The sequence below is a fragment of the Eucalyptus grandis genome, chromosome 1 (assembly GCF_016545825.1).
Source record: "Eucalyptus grandis isolate ANBG69807.140 chromosome 1, ASM1654582v1, whole genome shotgun sequence".
Lineage (NCBI taxonomy): Eukaryota > Viridiplantae > Streptophyta > Magnoliopsida > Myrtales > Myrtaceae > Eucalyptus > Eucalyptus grandis.
This window is the reverse complement of record NC_052612.1, coordinates 27465116-27483050: the sequence shown is the minus strand read 5'-3', so window position 1 is coordinate 27483050 and position 17935 is coordinate 27465116. Positions and strand designations below refer to the sequence as shown.

At 38.3% G+C, this 17935-nt stretch overlaps 1 protein-coding gene across 1 annotated transcript; it reads left to right on the top strand.

Moving 5' to 3' along the window:
* Positions 1–14442: 14442 nt before the first annotated feature.
* On the top strand, positions 14443–15294 carry LOC104435631 (60S ribosomal protein L12). The gene has a single exon (XM_039303234.1). The coding sequence runs from the start codon at positions 14537–14539 to the stop codon at positions 15035–15037; it is 501 nt and encodes a 166-aa protein (XP_039159168.1). The 5' UTR covers positions 14443–14536; the 3' UTR covers positions 15038–15294.
* The last annotated feature ends 2641 nt before the right edge of the window (positions 15295–17935 follow it).

The window sequence follows — 17935 nt, the reverse complement described above, 5'->3', positions numbered from 1 at the left end:
CGTGTAAAGTCCATTAATATTAGTGTGAATGAACTCCAATAGATCAAAATTATAAACTATAGTTTTCTTCTTTATCTTAATTATCTTATCTATACATCAATCTACGCAAGTCTCTAGGTCATTTTGAGAGTAGAAAACATGTCAACTTTACTAGTATTTCTACTCTTTCTCTATAGATCTGACCAAGACATTCATGATACAATGCATATTGTTCCTTAGGTAGTTGGAAACAACATTTTCAACTGTGTAAACAACATGTGTGTGTGTGTATTAAAACAAAATTCCATCTAAAGGAAGGTACATAGAATGTGTTTCTCAAACACTAAATTAAAACTAGAATCAATAATTAAAATGACATCCGCTACAAACTTAGCGTTAACTTTATCGTTGCTTCCTATGGTGAGTTATGATTCGTCCTTATCTAGCTTCCTTTAAATTATGAATCCCAATATGATAAACGTAACATGATTTATTGCACCATTATCTTACCACCATGAACTAGACAGGCTTCTGATGAGTTGGATTCATAAACCAACGCCAAGGAATCATTAGCTATAAGCTCATGCTTGAACAACCAAAGTTTAATATTTATTGCAAGTTTTCTTTAAGTGGTCTTTCTTCTTACGAAAGAAGCAATAGTCATTATCTTAAAAGATGCTTAACTGTAAAAATGACCAGTTGTTTCATGAGTTCTTTCATGAGTATGATTTTTAGATTTCAAGTCTACCATCCTTATATGTAACCTCTAACCCGTCTAGAAATATCGTACCTTCTATTGAAGAGTCCTTATAGATATGTCTCAATCTCAACATTAGACGAGGCACAATTTCAAGCCATCAAGACTTCTATCATCTGTCTAGCGGTGCAGTTAGATAACAAACCATTATTTAAATGTTCATGAATGGATTGCTTCTTTGTTAATAAGGACATTTGATTGCTTTTTTTTCCAAGCAGCAAAATGTGATTTCTAGCATTCAGTATTGTCAACAAGGAGATCTACTAGTTTATTCGCAATAAGAGCAATATGAACATCTATCATTTCCAATGCGAAAGGAAAATCCTCTTTCCGTTTCTTAAAGTTTGAACCGGTAAAAGCCTCAATCTTAATGGAGTTGTCGTTCATAGAAAATGTGACTAAATGTACAATTAGCATAATATGAATATTGTGTAACTTGAAACCATATAAGTAAACATCTCGAGAGTTATATACATCATCATATAAACATCTTTGGACAAAATATATGACATATAGTTGTATACTCTCCATATAACAGCAACCATGAGAATTTATTCTAACCTTTGTGAATTCACCATCTTTGGGTTTATGAACTACTAGGATTTGTCGCTCAACTATATGTTATACAAGTATCCCTCCATGAACCAATACACAATCACCTCATTTGGGAGTATGATCACGCTTTAGAACATGATATATCATACCATAATATGAGACCGATATATCTTAAACCCAATCAAATGTGCCACTTTGACGATCATAACCCGATTGAATCATTGAAACACTTTCATACTAGAAATATAAACTATATGTCTCACATCCATTATATACATGTAATTTTAGACTTGAAGATAGGGGCAATTTGTCACTAAATCACATGCCATGCCTATTACATTACTCCATTCATTAATACATGTTAAACCTTAAATTAAAAAAATTAAAAATAAATACATTCATCCCTTCTCTTAGAGGAGAGATTATCTTAGCAGGGCTATTAGAACTTGGGTCTCTTTCTTGGGTATACATGCTATCAATGAATCATGCTCTACATATTCTTTATGTGATAATATACATGTGAGCTTGCAACTGTATTTGTAAAATCATAGAGAAAAACAGGAAACTATGCAAAAATACCCTAAAAATACGCATATTTAGGTTTTGTCCATATTTTCACATCATTAAAAGCATCAAACATGTAAAATAAATACATTATAATGTAAAACATCTAAATACCAGAACACTAGTATCAAGAACGGCCCAATTAGAGCTTGGATGTGCCCACACACCTCCAAAGTGTGCGACACATGTAGTGCATGCGATAGCGTGCTGGACTGGTCTGAAGAGTTGGACCGACTGGTTTGATCAATCCAAATAGTCAATAGACGGTCCAACCAGTGACCAATCCAATCAACAATCAATTGACTCGAATCTTGGGTCAAATTGGGTCGTCCAAATTCACTCACGCACGTGTCGCTGACGTCAATGTGAAATTAGCCCTCGTCCTTATGCTCGCACTAGGGAACACATGGTGGCACAAGTTCCACCCACGCCAACCCTCAGCGGCGCATGGCCACATGTGAGGGCGCGCGTGACCTACCCTAGAGCGGCGCCACCCACCAATCTGCTCGTCTCGACAAGCTTTTTTCATTTATGTGATCAAAATTAATTTTTATTTTACAAAAAATCAAGAAAAACGGCCAAATCCTTACATTCAAGTTTCAGGCTATGTCTGCTCTAACATCACATGTTAGTTGCGAAAATGGTACCAAGATCTCCAAAACTAGAATTAATAATTTATGTATGTATGTATGTATGTGTGTGTAATCAAGTAAAAGATATTTGCGCACCTTATTTAAAATTCATCGTTTTTTTATATAGAATAGCGATGATTCAAAACTTAAGTATTTTTCCTCTATTGCTCTTTATATCGTTGGTTCATTGAGATCACTCCTCACCCTCATCGTTTAGTAAATACTCTTTATGTGAGAATATATGTACATCGGGATTAAATGAGAGACTTAAGCATTATTTATAAAATTTTAAGTCACAAGTCCTCTCATCATAGGTAGAGCTTTACTTAGCTTACAGTGCCTAACCTCATATCAAACTAATTAAGAAAACTTATATTTCACTTTATTAAACCAATCATGTAAAACGTTTGATTACAATATCAATTAATGTAATTCATATCAGAAAAAATATTACAGAAAGTGGTTCAATGTTACTGATGATTTAGATGAGGGTAGATGGACCAAGTCCCTGAGATTTGTACTGGATTTACGTGCTCCTTCCTTTAGTTCAAAGGGACCTCCGTGATCGGGCCAGCAAAAAAGGATGGGTGTTAATCAATAACAAGCTGCAATTGCGGCTTTACCTAGGAAGCAGAATGAAAGGGTTGATTTACACCTTCCTCTTGAATGATAGTTGATATTTTACTTTATAGACCAAGACCCTATTTGGTGCCCTCTTCGTTGCACTTTTTATAAGCTGTTGGGCAAATTCATTGTAGCCGTGGTAACGCTAGCAACTCCCGATTTCAGTTGCTACCGCTCCTAGAAGCATCCTCATCGAGTTTTGAGGTGTTGTAGTTTAAAAAGAAACCGTATATTATTAAAGAAAGTTACATCATTTCATATCATGACTACAGCTCAGCGGACAAGTACTTAAAGACACTAATGACCTAATCTAGGGCCCAGTGGCGAAAGGGGAACTGCTACTTGTTGAACATCGTTGCCTTGATTGTTGCAATTCTCTCAAAATTAGTTTCACAAAATCGTATCGTACAAATGGATAGTGTACGATTTAACAAAATATTTAAAATGTCCCTAAAAATATATAAGAATGAGATGATATTGACTGTACAAATAATAACTAGTTCTATGGCCGGCAGCCCACGTGGGCATGTGTTCGTAAATATTTATTCGTACGTTTGTATAATTGCCGATACGAACTTGGATCAGAGAATGTATATTAGGTTTTCTTAATTTCAATAAATAAAGTACTATATGTCATTATAATATCAAATCTTAGATATAACTCCAGGGTATTCGTAACATCACGAGTTGCAGTTCCTCTTTACTAATTGGACTGAACTTGCGGGGCTTGATGACTTAATCTCAAATCGAATATCATGATTTCGATATTCTTCACGAGCCACGCCAGAAGACCTTGAAGGCTTGATCTGAAGTCGGGGTCGCGTTCTTCTAAAGGTTCAATCTCCGAAAAAGAGCAATTCCCCAGATTTTCACTATATGTCACCGTCCATAAGGGGTGTGGTGATAAAGGGAGGAGCCTCCTATTTATGAAGAGAAGAGGATTTTTTATTTCATACTTTGAGCGGGTTGATTTAAGATTTTCCATGGATAATTTTGGATTTTTTAAATTAATGCACACCCAAAAGATTCGATTCGGTTAGGATTTTCTGAAAATCTGAATCGAATCAAATTATTGACACCCCTATGTGAGATTATTTAGGACTTCGCAAGAAAAAGGAAATAGCATTTTCCATCAACTATTCGCAGCGATGACTAAGCTAGAATTTCCATCCAAGGCAATGGAAGCAGGATCATGTAGCTAATGCATCACCAAAATTAAACATAAAGTTCATGATGCCAAGCATTAAGGGTGCACATGATAACCATTATATTCAAGAAATCAATTTATAGCTAGAAATTGATCTTTTTATTTCTATTTCTTGGACAAGTTTCTGAGCAAAAATATACATTTGATAACTTTATAAAATTTCCATACTTGAAATAGAAATTCGTTTGATAATGACACAAAATTTTTCTCTCTTGAATGGTGGTGAGAGGCATCCAACGTCTGGTGGCCAGTGTTCAACGGCAAACAAGCGATTGGCATCTGGCAACCAACAATCAAGCGCAAGAGGCGAGCGACCGGCGTCTAATGACCAACAGCGAGCGGTTGGTGAAAGGTGGTGGGCGGTGGGCAGCCAACTTCCAACGGTCGGCAATAAGTATCCAATGTCCCATGAGCTGCGGGTAGTGATGAGAGTGAACAATAAGAATAATTTTCATTTCTCACTTTTGTTCTAAAAATAGAAAAGCTAAAAATTTTAATTTTTTATTTCTATTCAAATCTATTTCTGGAGTAGAAATCTATTCAAAAAAAAAATTGAAATGTCATTACCAAATGAATTTCTATTCCAAACATATTCCAAGGAATAGAAAAATAAACAAATAAAGAAACATAATGATTATTATGCGTGTCCCAATTATTAACGGTAGCATGTGCAAAAGCACATCCCACGATAAGGTTTCCTCTGCTTAATTTGAATTGAATCATGAGCTTTTAAACTAGTTCGCACAAACACAAAAGAATTGTTCACTGCTTATCTATTTTCATTTTCGGCTTATATTTCTCTTAACTAGTTGTTAACTGCGGTTAGTAGCTATAAATATAATGATTGAAATTCGGGCAAGAGACCACCATTTAATCAATGAACACCGGTTAGATAGACATGCAAGAGACGTATGATTGGGTTGAGTGGGATTTCCTAAACGACTATCTCCACAAATTGGGCTTCCATCCCACATGGGTCCGATGGATTATGCAGTGTGTATCTAATACTTCCTTGAGTGTGAAATTTAATGGCGAGCCACTTCCCTACTTTTCCCCTTCGCGAGGTCTAAGATAAGGTGACCCCTTATCTCCATATTTGTTTATTCTGGTAGCAAATGTGTTATCAACCTTACTCAATCAAGCTGTCAGTATGGGACACATTAAAGGTATACGTTTCAATCAATGGTGTCCAACCCCGTCCCATCTATTTTTCGCCGATGATGCTATTTTCTTTCTAGATGGGACCATTCGAGAATGTCAGAATGTTGCTAGCATTCTGAACCAGTATTGTTTGGCAACGGGTCAAGTTGTGAATCGCAATAAGTCCGGCATTATTTTCAGTAATTACTGTCCATCTGCCTTGCAAGATAATATGTCGGGTGAGCTAAGAGTACCGGTATTGACTAGGTGTGGAAAATAATACCTGGGATTACCGTTCGAGTGGAGTCGATCTAAGAGGGAAATGTTCTCTTGGATTCTAGCGCATGTTCATGCCAAGTTGGAGGGCTGGAAGGGTAAGTTACTCTCCAAAGGCGGTAAGGAAGTACTTGTTAAATTTGTCGTGCAAGCCCTACCACATTATGCAATGTCTATTTTTAAGATTCCTTTGTCGATTTGCAAATCTCTAGAGCAAAGCATTGCCAGGTTCTGGTGGCAGAATGATCAAAATAGGAAGGGTATTCATTGGCGAAAATGGGATCTGTTGAAAATGAGTAAAGATGACGGCGGCTTAGGCTTTCGGGATTTTATAGCCTTTAATGAAGCTATGCTTGGAAAACAGGCTTGGCGATTATTGAAACAGCCCTTGGCGTTATGGAGTCAACTATTTAAAGGTCTGTACTTTCCTACGCAAAATTTCCTATCTATTACTCCAGCAGCTCGGGCCTCATGGAGATGGAAGAGTCTCTTATTGGGGAGGAATGCTAGTGGTCCTCATCCATGCTGGTGAGTAGGTGACGGCTGCGATATAAGAATAAGGGGCGACCGTTGGTTACCTATTGACACTCTATATGGACCGAACAACAAAGATGATCCATTGTTGGTGGCGGATCTTATTGATCCGACACACCAAACCTGGAACCAACCTCAACTCCTCCCTCTATTAGGTGAAGATATCATAGCCCAGGTATTGAATATACCAATCAGACATATTCCTATCGTAGATCGTATCATCTAGACAGGCACAAAAGATGGCGAATATACGGTCAAGAGTTGCTACCATAAGCTACTTCAGCAAGCAAGAACTACCAATAGTCATACAGCATCATCATCATATCAGAATCCTAAAATCTTATGGCATCGAATTTGGTCGATGCAAACGGCACCAAAGATCAGAGTTTTTACCCGGGCACTTTGTCAGAGTACCATTGCGACGAAGGCCAACTTGTTTCACCAACACATCGCCTCAGATCCTTGGTGCCCTATGTGTTGACAGCAGTGTTCGGAGACCATCGAGCACCTCTTCTTTCATTGCGCATGGACTCGTGCTGTATGGGAAAATCAGAAGCTTAACATCCCAATCTCCCCTATGCAAATTCAGAGGATCGATCAATGGCTCAGTGCAAGAGCGGCTACTCCTGAACACCTACTGGGGCTAGAGATGACTGTTAATACTCTCTAGCAAATTTGGAGAATGCGCAATGACGTCGTATTCTGCAATCAGCAGCCAGATCCGGGAAGAGTCGTCGAACTGGCCGTCGAGTAGACCAAGGCCTTCACCTCCCCTGCTGTTACCCGAACAAGATCAAGCCTTCCCCTTCACCATCCCACGCACCAGTGGCGACCTCCAGCCCTTGGAACCCTCAAATATAATGTCGACAGCGCCTTTCAACCAGGCGGCACCGAGGGGTCGATGGCCTGTGTCTATAGAGACCACCAAGGTAGGCTATTGGATGGCTTCTCATGCAGGTTTAGAGCAACATCAGCACTGGAAACTGAATTCAACGCACTCACCTGTACACTTCACCATCTGCTGCGACGAGGGCTTCACCATACCACGATTGAGGTTGAATCGGACTACCTTCCCCTTCTTGCTGCAGTGCATCATGGCTGTTCGCCCGTGTGGGAGCTTCGGCCACTCGTGGAGGAGGCGCTCAGGCTACTATCCAGATTCTCTGACCTAACCCTCCAGCATTGTTTGAGAGATGCGAACTGGGCCGCCGACTGGGCAGCGAAGGCCCATCGCACCACTGACCCGGCCCTTAACTGGTTATCTCAACCTCCTCATGCACTCCTTCACATACTATCTATGGATGTTGTAAATTCCTACTGTAATTATCGCTAATATGAATACGAATGGTACTTTCGACCAAAAGAAAAAAATCAATGAACACCAGTTCTCCGTAATTTTAATTTTCTCGTCAATTCACGTTTTCCCTACGAGAATCGGTAGTAACCCCTTTCATGATGTGTCGATTAGCTCATTTTGTCGACACTTTTTGGCAAAACAACTGCTTATCTATTTTCCTTTTTGGCTTAAATGTGGCTTAACTGGAATTCGATGTGAGTGATCGTAGTGATTCCTAATCAGAATTTAGTCAACAAAATATCTTGTAGGGAATTATCCCTAATTGAAATCAAATTAAGAGACTTTTTTCTTCTAATGTGAATGACATCCGCTGGTGATTAATGTTTTCAAATCCCCTAGGCTACGTTTGGCAGTTGGGATAAAATTTGGAATATGATATGATTTATCCTATCTTACATTTGGTGCTCACTTAGGATAGGATAAAGTCGGATATAAGGGAGATATAAACAAGATAAAATTATCTCATAGGTGGGATAAAAGTGAATAGAATTTCCAGGGTGCTCATGACAAAATTTTTGGAACATAAACCAAATTTTGGCCGAAATTGATTTCTCAATTTATATTTCAAAATTGAAAAAGTTAAAAATTTTAGCTTTTGATTTCTTCTTCAAATCAATTTCTAGAATAGAAATAGAAAAATCAAATTGTGTTACCAAACGGATTTCTATTCCAAACCTAATTCGAAGAATAGAGAAATAGAGAAATAGAGAAGTAGAAATTTTATCATGCATAGCCCTAATGTCCATAATATGAAAGTTATTTTTCTCGAATAAAAAAATTATTAAATTAACAAAATTGAAATTATATTTCAATATAAATAATATTTGAATTCTAATTTAAGAAATAAAAAATAAAAAAATATTTTTAGTTAACCCTATTTTAATTTATATATTCAACTTTAATTCTATCTTATAATAAATATTCAATCTATAAATTAAATATTTATATTTATTATATATTTTAGGTATTTTTGTATTTTAGGTATGTTAGTACAGTTTACTATTTGATAAAGTTTTATTAAAGAATGATGAAAGGGGAAAAAAGAAATAATAAAGAAAATAATATAAAAAAGAGGAAAAATAAAATAAAAATAAATTACAAGAGATTTTTCACCATCTCCATTTATAAATATTTAGGTTTATTTATAATGATATGCCGTTTATATCAAAAAAATATACATGATATGATGTGAACATATTCGACTTTAATACTGTGATTCACCAAACAATGAATATAATATAAAAAAATCTCATAATTTCATATCATATCATATTCAGTCCTATCTCAATTAAAAATCCGGACGAACAAACATAGCCTTACGGCATGTTGCATGAGCCCTTCTCTTTTGTAAATAACGTTGACAAACAATTATCAAGAAAAAGAAAGAATATTAAACTAGCAAGTAGTATGGGTTGGCAAAATTATGGATATAACGGCATTTGTAAAAATTGACAAAAGCGATGCATATCATTGGATTTATAAATGAGGACAAAGCTTATGGATATAGCCGCATATGTAAGATGTTGGTGAAAAGTTTATGATATAGCAGCATTTAACCGTGTATTTACTGACACTCTTTGTTCTGTTGTAGTTTCATATAGGTAAAACCTTAAACACAATCCTGGGCATCATCATATTTCCCATATGGGAAATATCATCTTCAAAGCACTTCAATGCCATGTCAGAAGGAACACTTCCCATAATGCTCCCTTTGTTTTCTTTACACATGTTGACTTAAGCTTGGGAGGGGACCCAAGGGCAGACACGATGGACCAATTTAGGCTAAAAAAAAATCATATATACTAATTACATATGGACATGCCAAAATTGGGGCACCATCAAATGGCTAGGGTGACTGGTAGTAGCTAGATGTACGTCGATAGCGGGGGGTTGTAGTGTATTGCGTGGTACACAGTGACTCTTCGAGGAACAAGAAGAAAGGTAAAAGCACGAAAAAGAAGGACAAACGAAAGAAAAACCATAAAACTCATCTTAGTTATTAAAATCAATAAGCTAGCGAGAAAACTTTGAGATATCTAAATCTAGAGGCCTATAAATTCTACATATTCAGCATAGTTTAATCCATTTGTTATGTCTTATTAGTAACAAGGATGAATGTTGATCACCAAGTTCAATAAGATGAGCTTATAACCAAATGCGGCATTAAGGTGGTGCGACATTGCTGATGATTTAGATAAGGGTAGATGCACCAAGGACCTGAGATTTGTATTAGATTTGGGTGCCCCTTCCTTTAGTTAAAATGGACCTTCACGATTGGGCCAGCAAAATGTCAATCACTAACAAAATGCAATTGCGGGCCTTACCTGGGAAGGACAATGAGAGGGTTGATTTACATCTTCCTCTTGTAGAATAGTCGATAATTTACTTTATTGACCAAGACCCTAGTTGGTACAGCCTTTGTGGCACTCATCGAGTTTTGAGGTGTTGCAACTTTCAAAAGACGTATATTATTAAACAAAGTGACAAAATTTCATGGCATGACTACAGCCCAGCACAAATATGGCCGTATTATAGCTAACAATTACTCAAAGACACTAATGGCCTAATCTAGAGCATTAGTGACAAAAGGGGAATAGCCACTTATTGAACATGGTTGTCTTGATTAATTGCTAGTCTCTCAAAAATAGTTTCACTAAATCATATCGTACAACTGGATAGGGCACGATTTTACAAAATATTGGAAATGTCCCTAAAAATATATAAGGATGAGATTATATTGACTGTACAAATCTAGGTTATACGTGGGCATGTGTTCGCAAATATTTCTTCGTATGTGTTTGTATAATTGCCGATATGAACTTGGATCAGAAATTATACATTGAGTTTTATTAATTTCAATATATAACGTACAATACTTATTATAATATCAAGTCGTAAAACCCTATGATTCTTTCTTTTCTCATAGATAATTCGATGGTATTGATAGCTTAATCTTGAATTGAACATCACGAGTTTAAGATCCTTCTTACTAATTGGACTACATTAATGGGCCCTGATGGGTTAATCTCAAATCGAATGTCATGATTTTGATATTCTTCACGAGCCATGCTGGAAGACCTTGATGGCTTGATCTCAAGTCGATGTCATGTCCTTCTAAAGGTTCAATCTCCGAAAAAGGGCAATTCCCCAGAATTTGACTATGTCACCGTCCATAAGGGCCGTGGAATTGAAGGGAGGACCCTCCTATTTATAAAGAGTTGACATGCAATATAATTTATATAATTGACTAATTGTCGGATTATAAACTAACAAATTAATGCTCATGAGCTTATCTCTTATTTGGATGTCTCAATTACAAAGTAGGTGGGCTGTAAAAGAAAATTTCTTATTTTCATTTATTGCTAAACATTTTGGTACAAATAATATAAGCCTTATATAATATAAGTGGAATGCGAAGCAAATGCATTTTAGAAGAAGGAAGTAAAACGGAATGAATGTAATTTAAATGAGTTGCAATTTTTATACTTTTATGGCAATGTTAAATTAAATATTAAGTTAAATTTGTTCATGGTAATCATTGAAGTTATTTCGATTGAATCTTGAACCGTCAATAATGTATCCGTTCATATAATTAGCAACAGCTATGTTTAAATTACCAGTATCGTTCATGTAGTACGATATATTTCTCTTTTGAATTTATTTCAAATTAAATTGATTTATCAAATATTTAAAATCACTAAGATAAGTCAAGAGAGATAAATGTTTAGGAAGGATAATAGAAATTTATTTCAAGATAATTTATCTTTATCATTGTGTATTTAATGGAAAAATATATTTAAGAATTAGATGCTTTTCTTTTATCCATTCTTAAATTTATAATTTAAATTTCAAGATATTTTATATTTATCGTTGTGTAAACAAATATTTTTGGTCTTTGTGAGAACCTTTTGAATCAAGTATTGTAGTGATTCAAATGGTTCAGGGCAACCTCATCGCTTTTTTTTTTTTCAAAAAAAAAAGAGAGCGGAAGTTGGGGGAGAAATGACAAGAAGGTATATCAAGATTATTAGTATTTTTGCTATTAGCGTCAGTACGGCGAGTTTCCTTCCCCCCACATGGGCCACATTGTGAAGCTAGTGAGTGCGTCTCAGTTAAGCAAGGCTTGGCTCCACATACTACTAGATGGGCTGGAGGCCCATTGGGTTTTATGGCCCACGAGAGTAGACAGCCAGAAGGCTCGGGCTGGTGCGAGTTAACTCGCGATTAGTTTAGCGAGTTGGCTCGCGATTTTAGTCCGATGTGACGATCTGACAAGGCTTCTTTTTTTTTTTCTTTATTCATGAATTCCCGTCAAAACGCGGATTGGATTGACATGCAATTCAATGGCATGTTTAATCGAGCGGCGCAAGCAGAGTTGCTCGCCCTCCTGGTAACCCTAAAGCCACTTCGCCGCATGAACCGAAGAGACTTCCGTATTAGGGTCGTATAACTCCGATTAGGTAAGGGCTCTTTCGAGCTCAGATCATTACAAATTGGGAAACTGAAGCGCTTATCAAAGAAGGCCATGATCTATTAGTGCACTTTTTCCATCTTTTGCTAGCCTATTGTAATAGAAAGTCCAACGCTATAGTAGATTGAGTTACCAAAGTAAAAATAAAAAACAAAAAAGTCACCACAAAATTCGGTTATTTATCCCCTTAAGCTCTTTGGAGATTTACTTTATTTTGAACTCTATGAATGAGAAACTTTCTTTTACCAAAAAAAAAGCTAACCCATATTAGATCAACCCCCAACCACACATTTGACTTGATCGGTTACTAGATTACTTGAGTTTGTCAACCCAACTTATGCCCGCAGCTGTTGCCCCCAAAATACCACACCACCGGAATTGCCACTGAGCCACCGCGATTCAGCCACCTTCACCATCCCCTCCACCACCTCTTCCTCGTCGTCTCCCAGCTTTACACTTCCATCACTGCGGCAGTGGAATTTATTGAGTTCAAAGCATACTCCAGTTTCCACAAAAAACATAACTCATGTACTGTGACCAGGTATGCTTTTCATAATTCGAGTCTATAAAAATCCTTTCGTGCCCATGATTAAAGAAAATTCCAGGGCATTGAAAACTGCCCGGTCTTAGTTCATCGTGGAATCGGATTCCTGAAAGAATCAGAATTCATAATTCTAGAATTTTCAAGCATACAAGATCGATTCCAAAGTTGAAGTTTTTACTGAATCATGGAAGCACTAGTATTATGATTTTCATTATTCTAAGTAATTTGGATTTGAAAGTAATACATGGGATATTGTTGAATACGCTTTGTAGCTTGTTAGCATAAACATTTAACCTTTCTTTGAATGCGAACCGATCGATACTCGCCATGTGATGGGAGCTTTGGCAATGAAGAAGATTGAAGAAGCCGACGTGAATTGGACTAGCGAAGGAGCTCAAGAATGGGGTAGGTCGCGGTGCCAAAAAAGTGGGGTTAAAGATTGAAGAGACTTTGTCTCTCTTTAGCTGATTAATTGAAAAGTTGGGTCATTCTTTGGGCCACATAATAGATTGGATCACCGATGCAACCCAGTTACAACATTTCTTCTAGAGAGCTTTGGTATTCTCTAATCTCATTTCCACTTGCTTCAAGAGAAAAGGACTCTACGGCGATATAAGAGTTAGAAAAATTGATCCTCGCCCACTTTTCCATCTTCATTCTTAATATTGTGGCACATCGAATTTTGGAAGTCCCCAATTAGTAGCATCTCGTTTTCTAGAATGGTCCTATATCCTAGGTTTTTAGTTTTAAATCTATGCAATTGATCAATAAAGTTATAACAAGACTAGAATAGCCACCAATTATGGGTCAATTAGACACCTAGGAGGTTTACTCCATAGGTCCCTTTGCCTTGCAGAAGGGTTAGGATTGCACGACGGTAACACCAAAAGCAAGATGAAGTAGAAAGGGCGTGAGAAGGGGAGAACGTAATTCTAGTAGACATGAATGCTAGGTAAGCATGTGAGGAATGTCTTCAGTTGCTTAGAGTTGTTGTAAGTCAAGAGAAGTTGACAAAAATTAGTCATGGAGAATTCTACGACCGAAATTTTTAAGTTCATTTTTAAGTTCAAAAATACCAAAGCGGAGGAGCAAAGAAGTGCAAAATTAATGAAGAGTCAACACCCGAAAGTCCCCTAATAAATAGAAAGAGCCATGACGCTTGATGGCTAGGAGAACACGAGCCAATCAGGTTTTCACGTATAAAAAGAATACGGGCCAACACTAAGTCCACTAAAAAGAGTTAAGAGGTAAGTCTAAGCTATTCTTGATGGGCCTCGCTCCAAATCCATTAAATCAAACTCTATAAGACATCTCACGAAGATATAGAAACAATATCATTATAGGAAAAATAACATAATTAATCCATAAACTTGACTTGACATGCAACATGATTCCTAAATCTTTCATTTATTCAATTTGATCATTGAAATTTTGGCACATATTCAATTAGTCCCTAAACTATACGAAAACGTTAAATTTAGTCCTTAAACTTGAATTAATTAAAAGATAACAGTGAACATTTCCATATGATTCATGAACTAAATTGAATATAATTATATTGAATAAATTAAAATTTTAAAGATTACATTACACATTAAGCATTATAGACCACATTGCACATTAAATGGAAGTTATTATTGTTTCCATCATCGTACGCCGACGCATCAACCTCCGAGGCGTCCGGCCCAAAGGCAGAAGGAGGCTCTTGCCCAAACAAAAAGTTAACCCAACAAGGCCGAGGACAGAAACGTCATTTCATAACATCCCGCAAAAACCCTACCGATATAAACCACGCAAAGAAACTCGCACCTCCGGCTTCCCTCTCGCCGCTTCCCTGCACTCCCGCCGCCCTCTCCTCCCTCGCTCCCTCTTCCCGGCCGCCGCGAACCCTCCACGATGCCGCCGAAGTTCGACCCCTCGCAGGTCGTCGACGTCTACGTCCGTGTGACCGGCGGCGAGGTCGGCGCGGCCAGCTCCCTGGCCCCCAAGATCGGGCCCCTCGGCCTCTCCCCGAAGAAGATCGGTGAGGACATCGCCAAGGAGACCGCCAAGGACTGGAAGGGCCTCCGGGTCACCGTGAAGCTCACCGTCCAGAACCGGCAGGCCAAGGTCTCGGTGGTCCCGTCCGCGGCCGCCCTCGTGATCAAGGCCCTCAAGGAGCCCGAGCGCGACCGGAAGAAGACCAAGAACATCAAGCACAACGGCAACATCTCGCTCGACGACGTCATCGAGATCGCCAAGGTGATGAAGCCGAGGTCCATGGCCAAGGATCTCAGCGGGACGGTGAAGGAGATCCTCGGGACGTGCGTGTCCGTCGGGTGTACGGTCGACGGGAAGGACCCCAAGGATCTGCAGGAGGAGATTTCAGACGGCGACGTCGAGATTCCCCTGGATTGATTGGAAAAAAATAGGTCGCTCTGTTTTTTTTTAGCCTCTTTCTCATTTTTTGTGTTTAAGTTCGGTTTTGGAGGATTTTACTACCTGTGTTGCTCGGGTCATGTTCCAAGAAGATTAATAGATTCATGATTTTCGGATTTCATGTGGTGATGCTGTAAGTCTAGTGTTTTACTAGTGATAAGGGATGTCGGGACGTAATTTAAATCATTATATGGTGTTGTATTTTCAAGGCTCTTGCTCATTTTGTTTCTGTTTGTATGATTGTTCGTGGATGCTGCGTATGCTGCTCATTGTTGCAATGCGGAATATGTCCGATTGCCTTCTTGCTTCAAAGTTTGGTTTCATGGATGTCGAATATAATTTATGAATTAGGAACTAGACCATGGATGTCGGGGCGCAGTTTAAATCTTTATATGGTGTTTCATTTCCATGGTTCTTGCTTAGTTTGTTTCTGTTTGTCTCGTTGTTCACGGATGCTGCATATACTACTCATTGTGGTGATGCGGGATTTGTCTGAGCGCCTTCTTGCTTTAGAGTTTGGTTTTGTGGATGCCAAGCATAATCTATGAATTAGGAACTAGGGTGTGGATCCTGAAGCTACAGTTTTCTTTTTGTAGTTCCTATGGGTCTTTGATTTTGGGGTCCTCTCTCGCTTTCTGCCCTACAACCAAGATTATTAGCCTTGATCCACCCTTGCTAGTGTTCGAGTGGCTGATCATTGGCAATGGCATGTTTAAGTTAACTAGTTTTGGTTTTCGACTGATGGCTATCGGGTTAATTAATTCGCATACCTAGTGGCCCAAAAGGCCCATTAATTTTTTATCTGCAGAATGCTGGGTTGAAATTTGGATCTATTTTGATTGCTTTGTAGCCAGCAGTGTTTCCTTTGTCTGTTGCTTTGAGACATTTGTCTTGCCTGTGTTAGTATTTCTCATGTGAAGGATTCATTCCACTAACCTACTTAGGTTAGTGAAGTGGTAAATTGATAATTTCTATTTTGGAGGTGATTTTTTGTGAACTCAGGGGCAAGGTAAATGGGCTCTATAAGGGTAGTTCTTACTCCGTACAGTTGCTATCGCATGTTCTTGTGCAGTAGATCATACAGGTGCTATAAGTGTAATGTCTTTAGGAATCTAATGAGGACATTGTTGGGTTTGTGAAGACCCTGCGATATTCCAAGAATAGTGGAAGCTAAAGGATAGTGTACCATGCTTTTTCTTTTCTTTTTTTTGGTGGGGGGCAAAACGTGATTATGCTGTTGGTGTTTGTGGACGTCTCATTAGTTGTATGAATAGCTGATGATTAGAAGGGGAAAACATAATCATTAGCTTGATGCTTGTGCCCTGTAGGCTCGATATGCTATCAGCCGGTTGAGACCAATAATTCCTGTCTAGGTTTCGAGGAGTTTGTACTCTTCTTTACTAGATGTGCAGCCACCAGTCAATTGAAATGAGTATAACGTGATAGTCCTTTTGATTGTTTGTGTACTTTGGGCTGGATTCATTTTCTGAGTTTCATGTCCAATTTCTGAAAGTTTGTGATGCAGTAACTAGGATCTGGTTCTTGTCCTTTAACTCATGAATCATCTTTACTCTAGCTTGTGAAAGATAATGCAACAATTCTTGTCTTTGAGGAAATGGTGCAAGGGTTCTTTCAACGATGGAAGTGTACTGCCTCATGGTGTGCTTTTGGCTGGATACCTAGTTTGCTCGATACCTTTTTCTAGCTAGGTCATTTTACTTGTGTGCTACCCTGAGCATGGCAATTTCTTTGACTTATTCTTTGTGTGGAGCAATCCCAATCCTGATGTTTTCTCTTAGAATGGTCAGTCGAGTTATTGGAACCAATACTGAGGAAACCGTGGTTTAATTGCATGAACTATTGCTGTTGGTTGGATTTTGGTCTTGTTGGAGTTTGAGGGTGTTGTTGTTCCTCAGATCGAAAGGAATTCGGAAATGTAATAGTGAAAACCTTCATCATTTCCTTGCCTTTGCAGTGGAGGTGTAATACTTTCTTCGGGTTGTGTTTGTGCAAGTATCGTTTTCAGGTCAGTTGATATGCAAACCATGCTGGGGATATTGGGTTCACCGGAGCGATTGTACCTTTTGACAAGCTAAACCTTCGCTTATGCTGGGATCAGAGGGTGTGTAGAAGTTTACAGAAGACTGCAACTCAAGTCGTCGTGCAGTCCTTAAAAAGCTTCAGCTTCTTCTGCGTACTTAAAATCTTCATTTTATTTCCGCAAAAGCTCAGCTAACGAGAGTCACGGTGGGATCTTTAGATAACATCAGGTGGTCTCATCGGGAGTCCAAGACCTCTAGTTCCCGATGCATGTTCACGTATCGAGCATATGCAATATCTTTGCTCCAGAAGAGCAAGAGACATCAAGATCCAAGTTGTTCAGAGTGGCCAGTTTGAGTTTGCTATTGGACTAGAGGCTTAGCTTTGAGCAACCAGATGTTTTGGCTACTGGCTTACCCTTCATTCTACTCTCTAGTTTGCTGAGTTAGCTTCCCAAGGTAATTCAGACTGTTTATTTTGGTTATGGATTTAGACATCAATTCCTCAAAAATCCGTCGAATGGCCTCTATCAACCATTTTTCGTTCTGATAAGAGGTTCGTTGTGAACCTTAAACAACCTAAATGCTTCAGGAAGGGCCTTATTTTATTTTTTGGGTCAAATAGGAGAGGACTTCAGCAGTGCGTTTCCTATACGGTTAACCCAATCGACTTAATGACGATCTGGTATCTCAATGTAATTTATCTACTTTAATTAACCTCCTACACGGGCCTGCTCCACTGGGCTGCACAGTTTGCCCCTCACTATATTGGATTGGATGTGTCCAAATGGTTTGAGGATCCATATTCAATGAGTTGGGTTATATAAAGGTTAGCTAA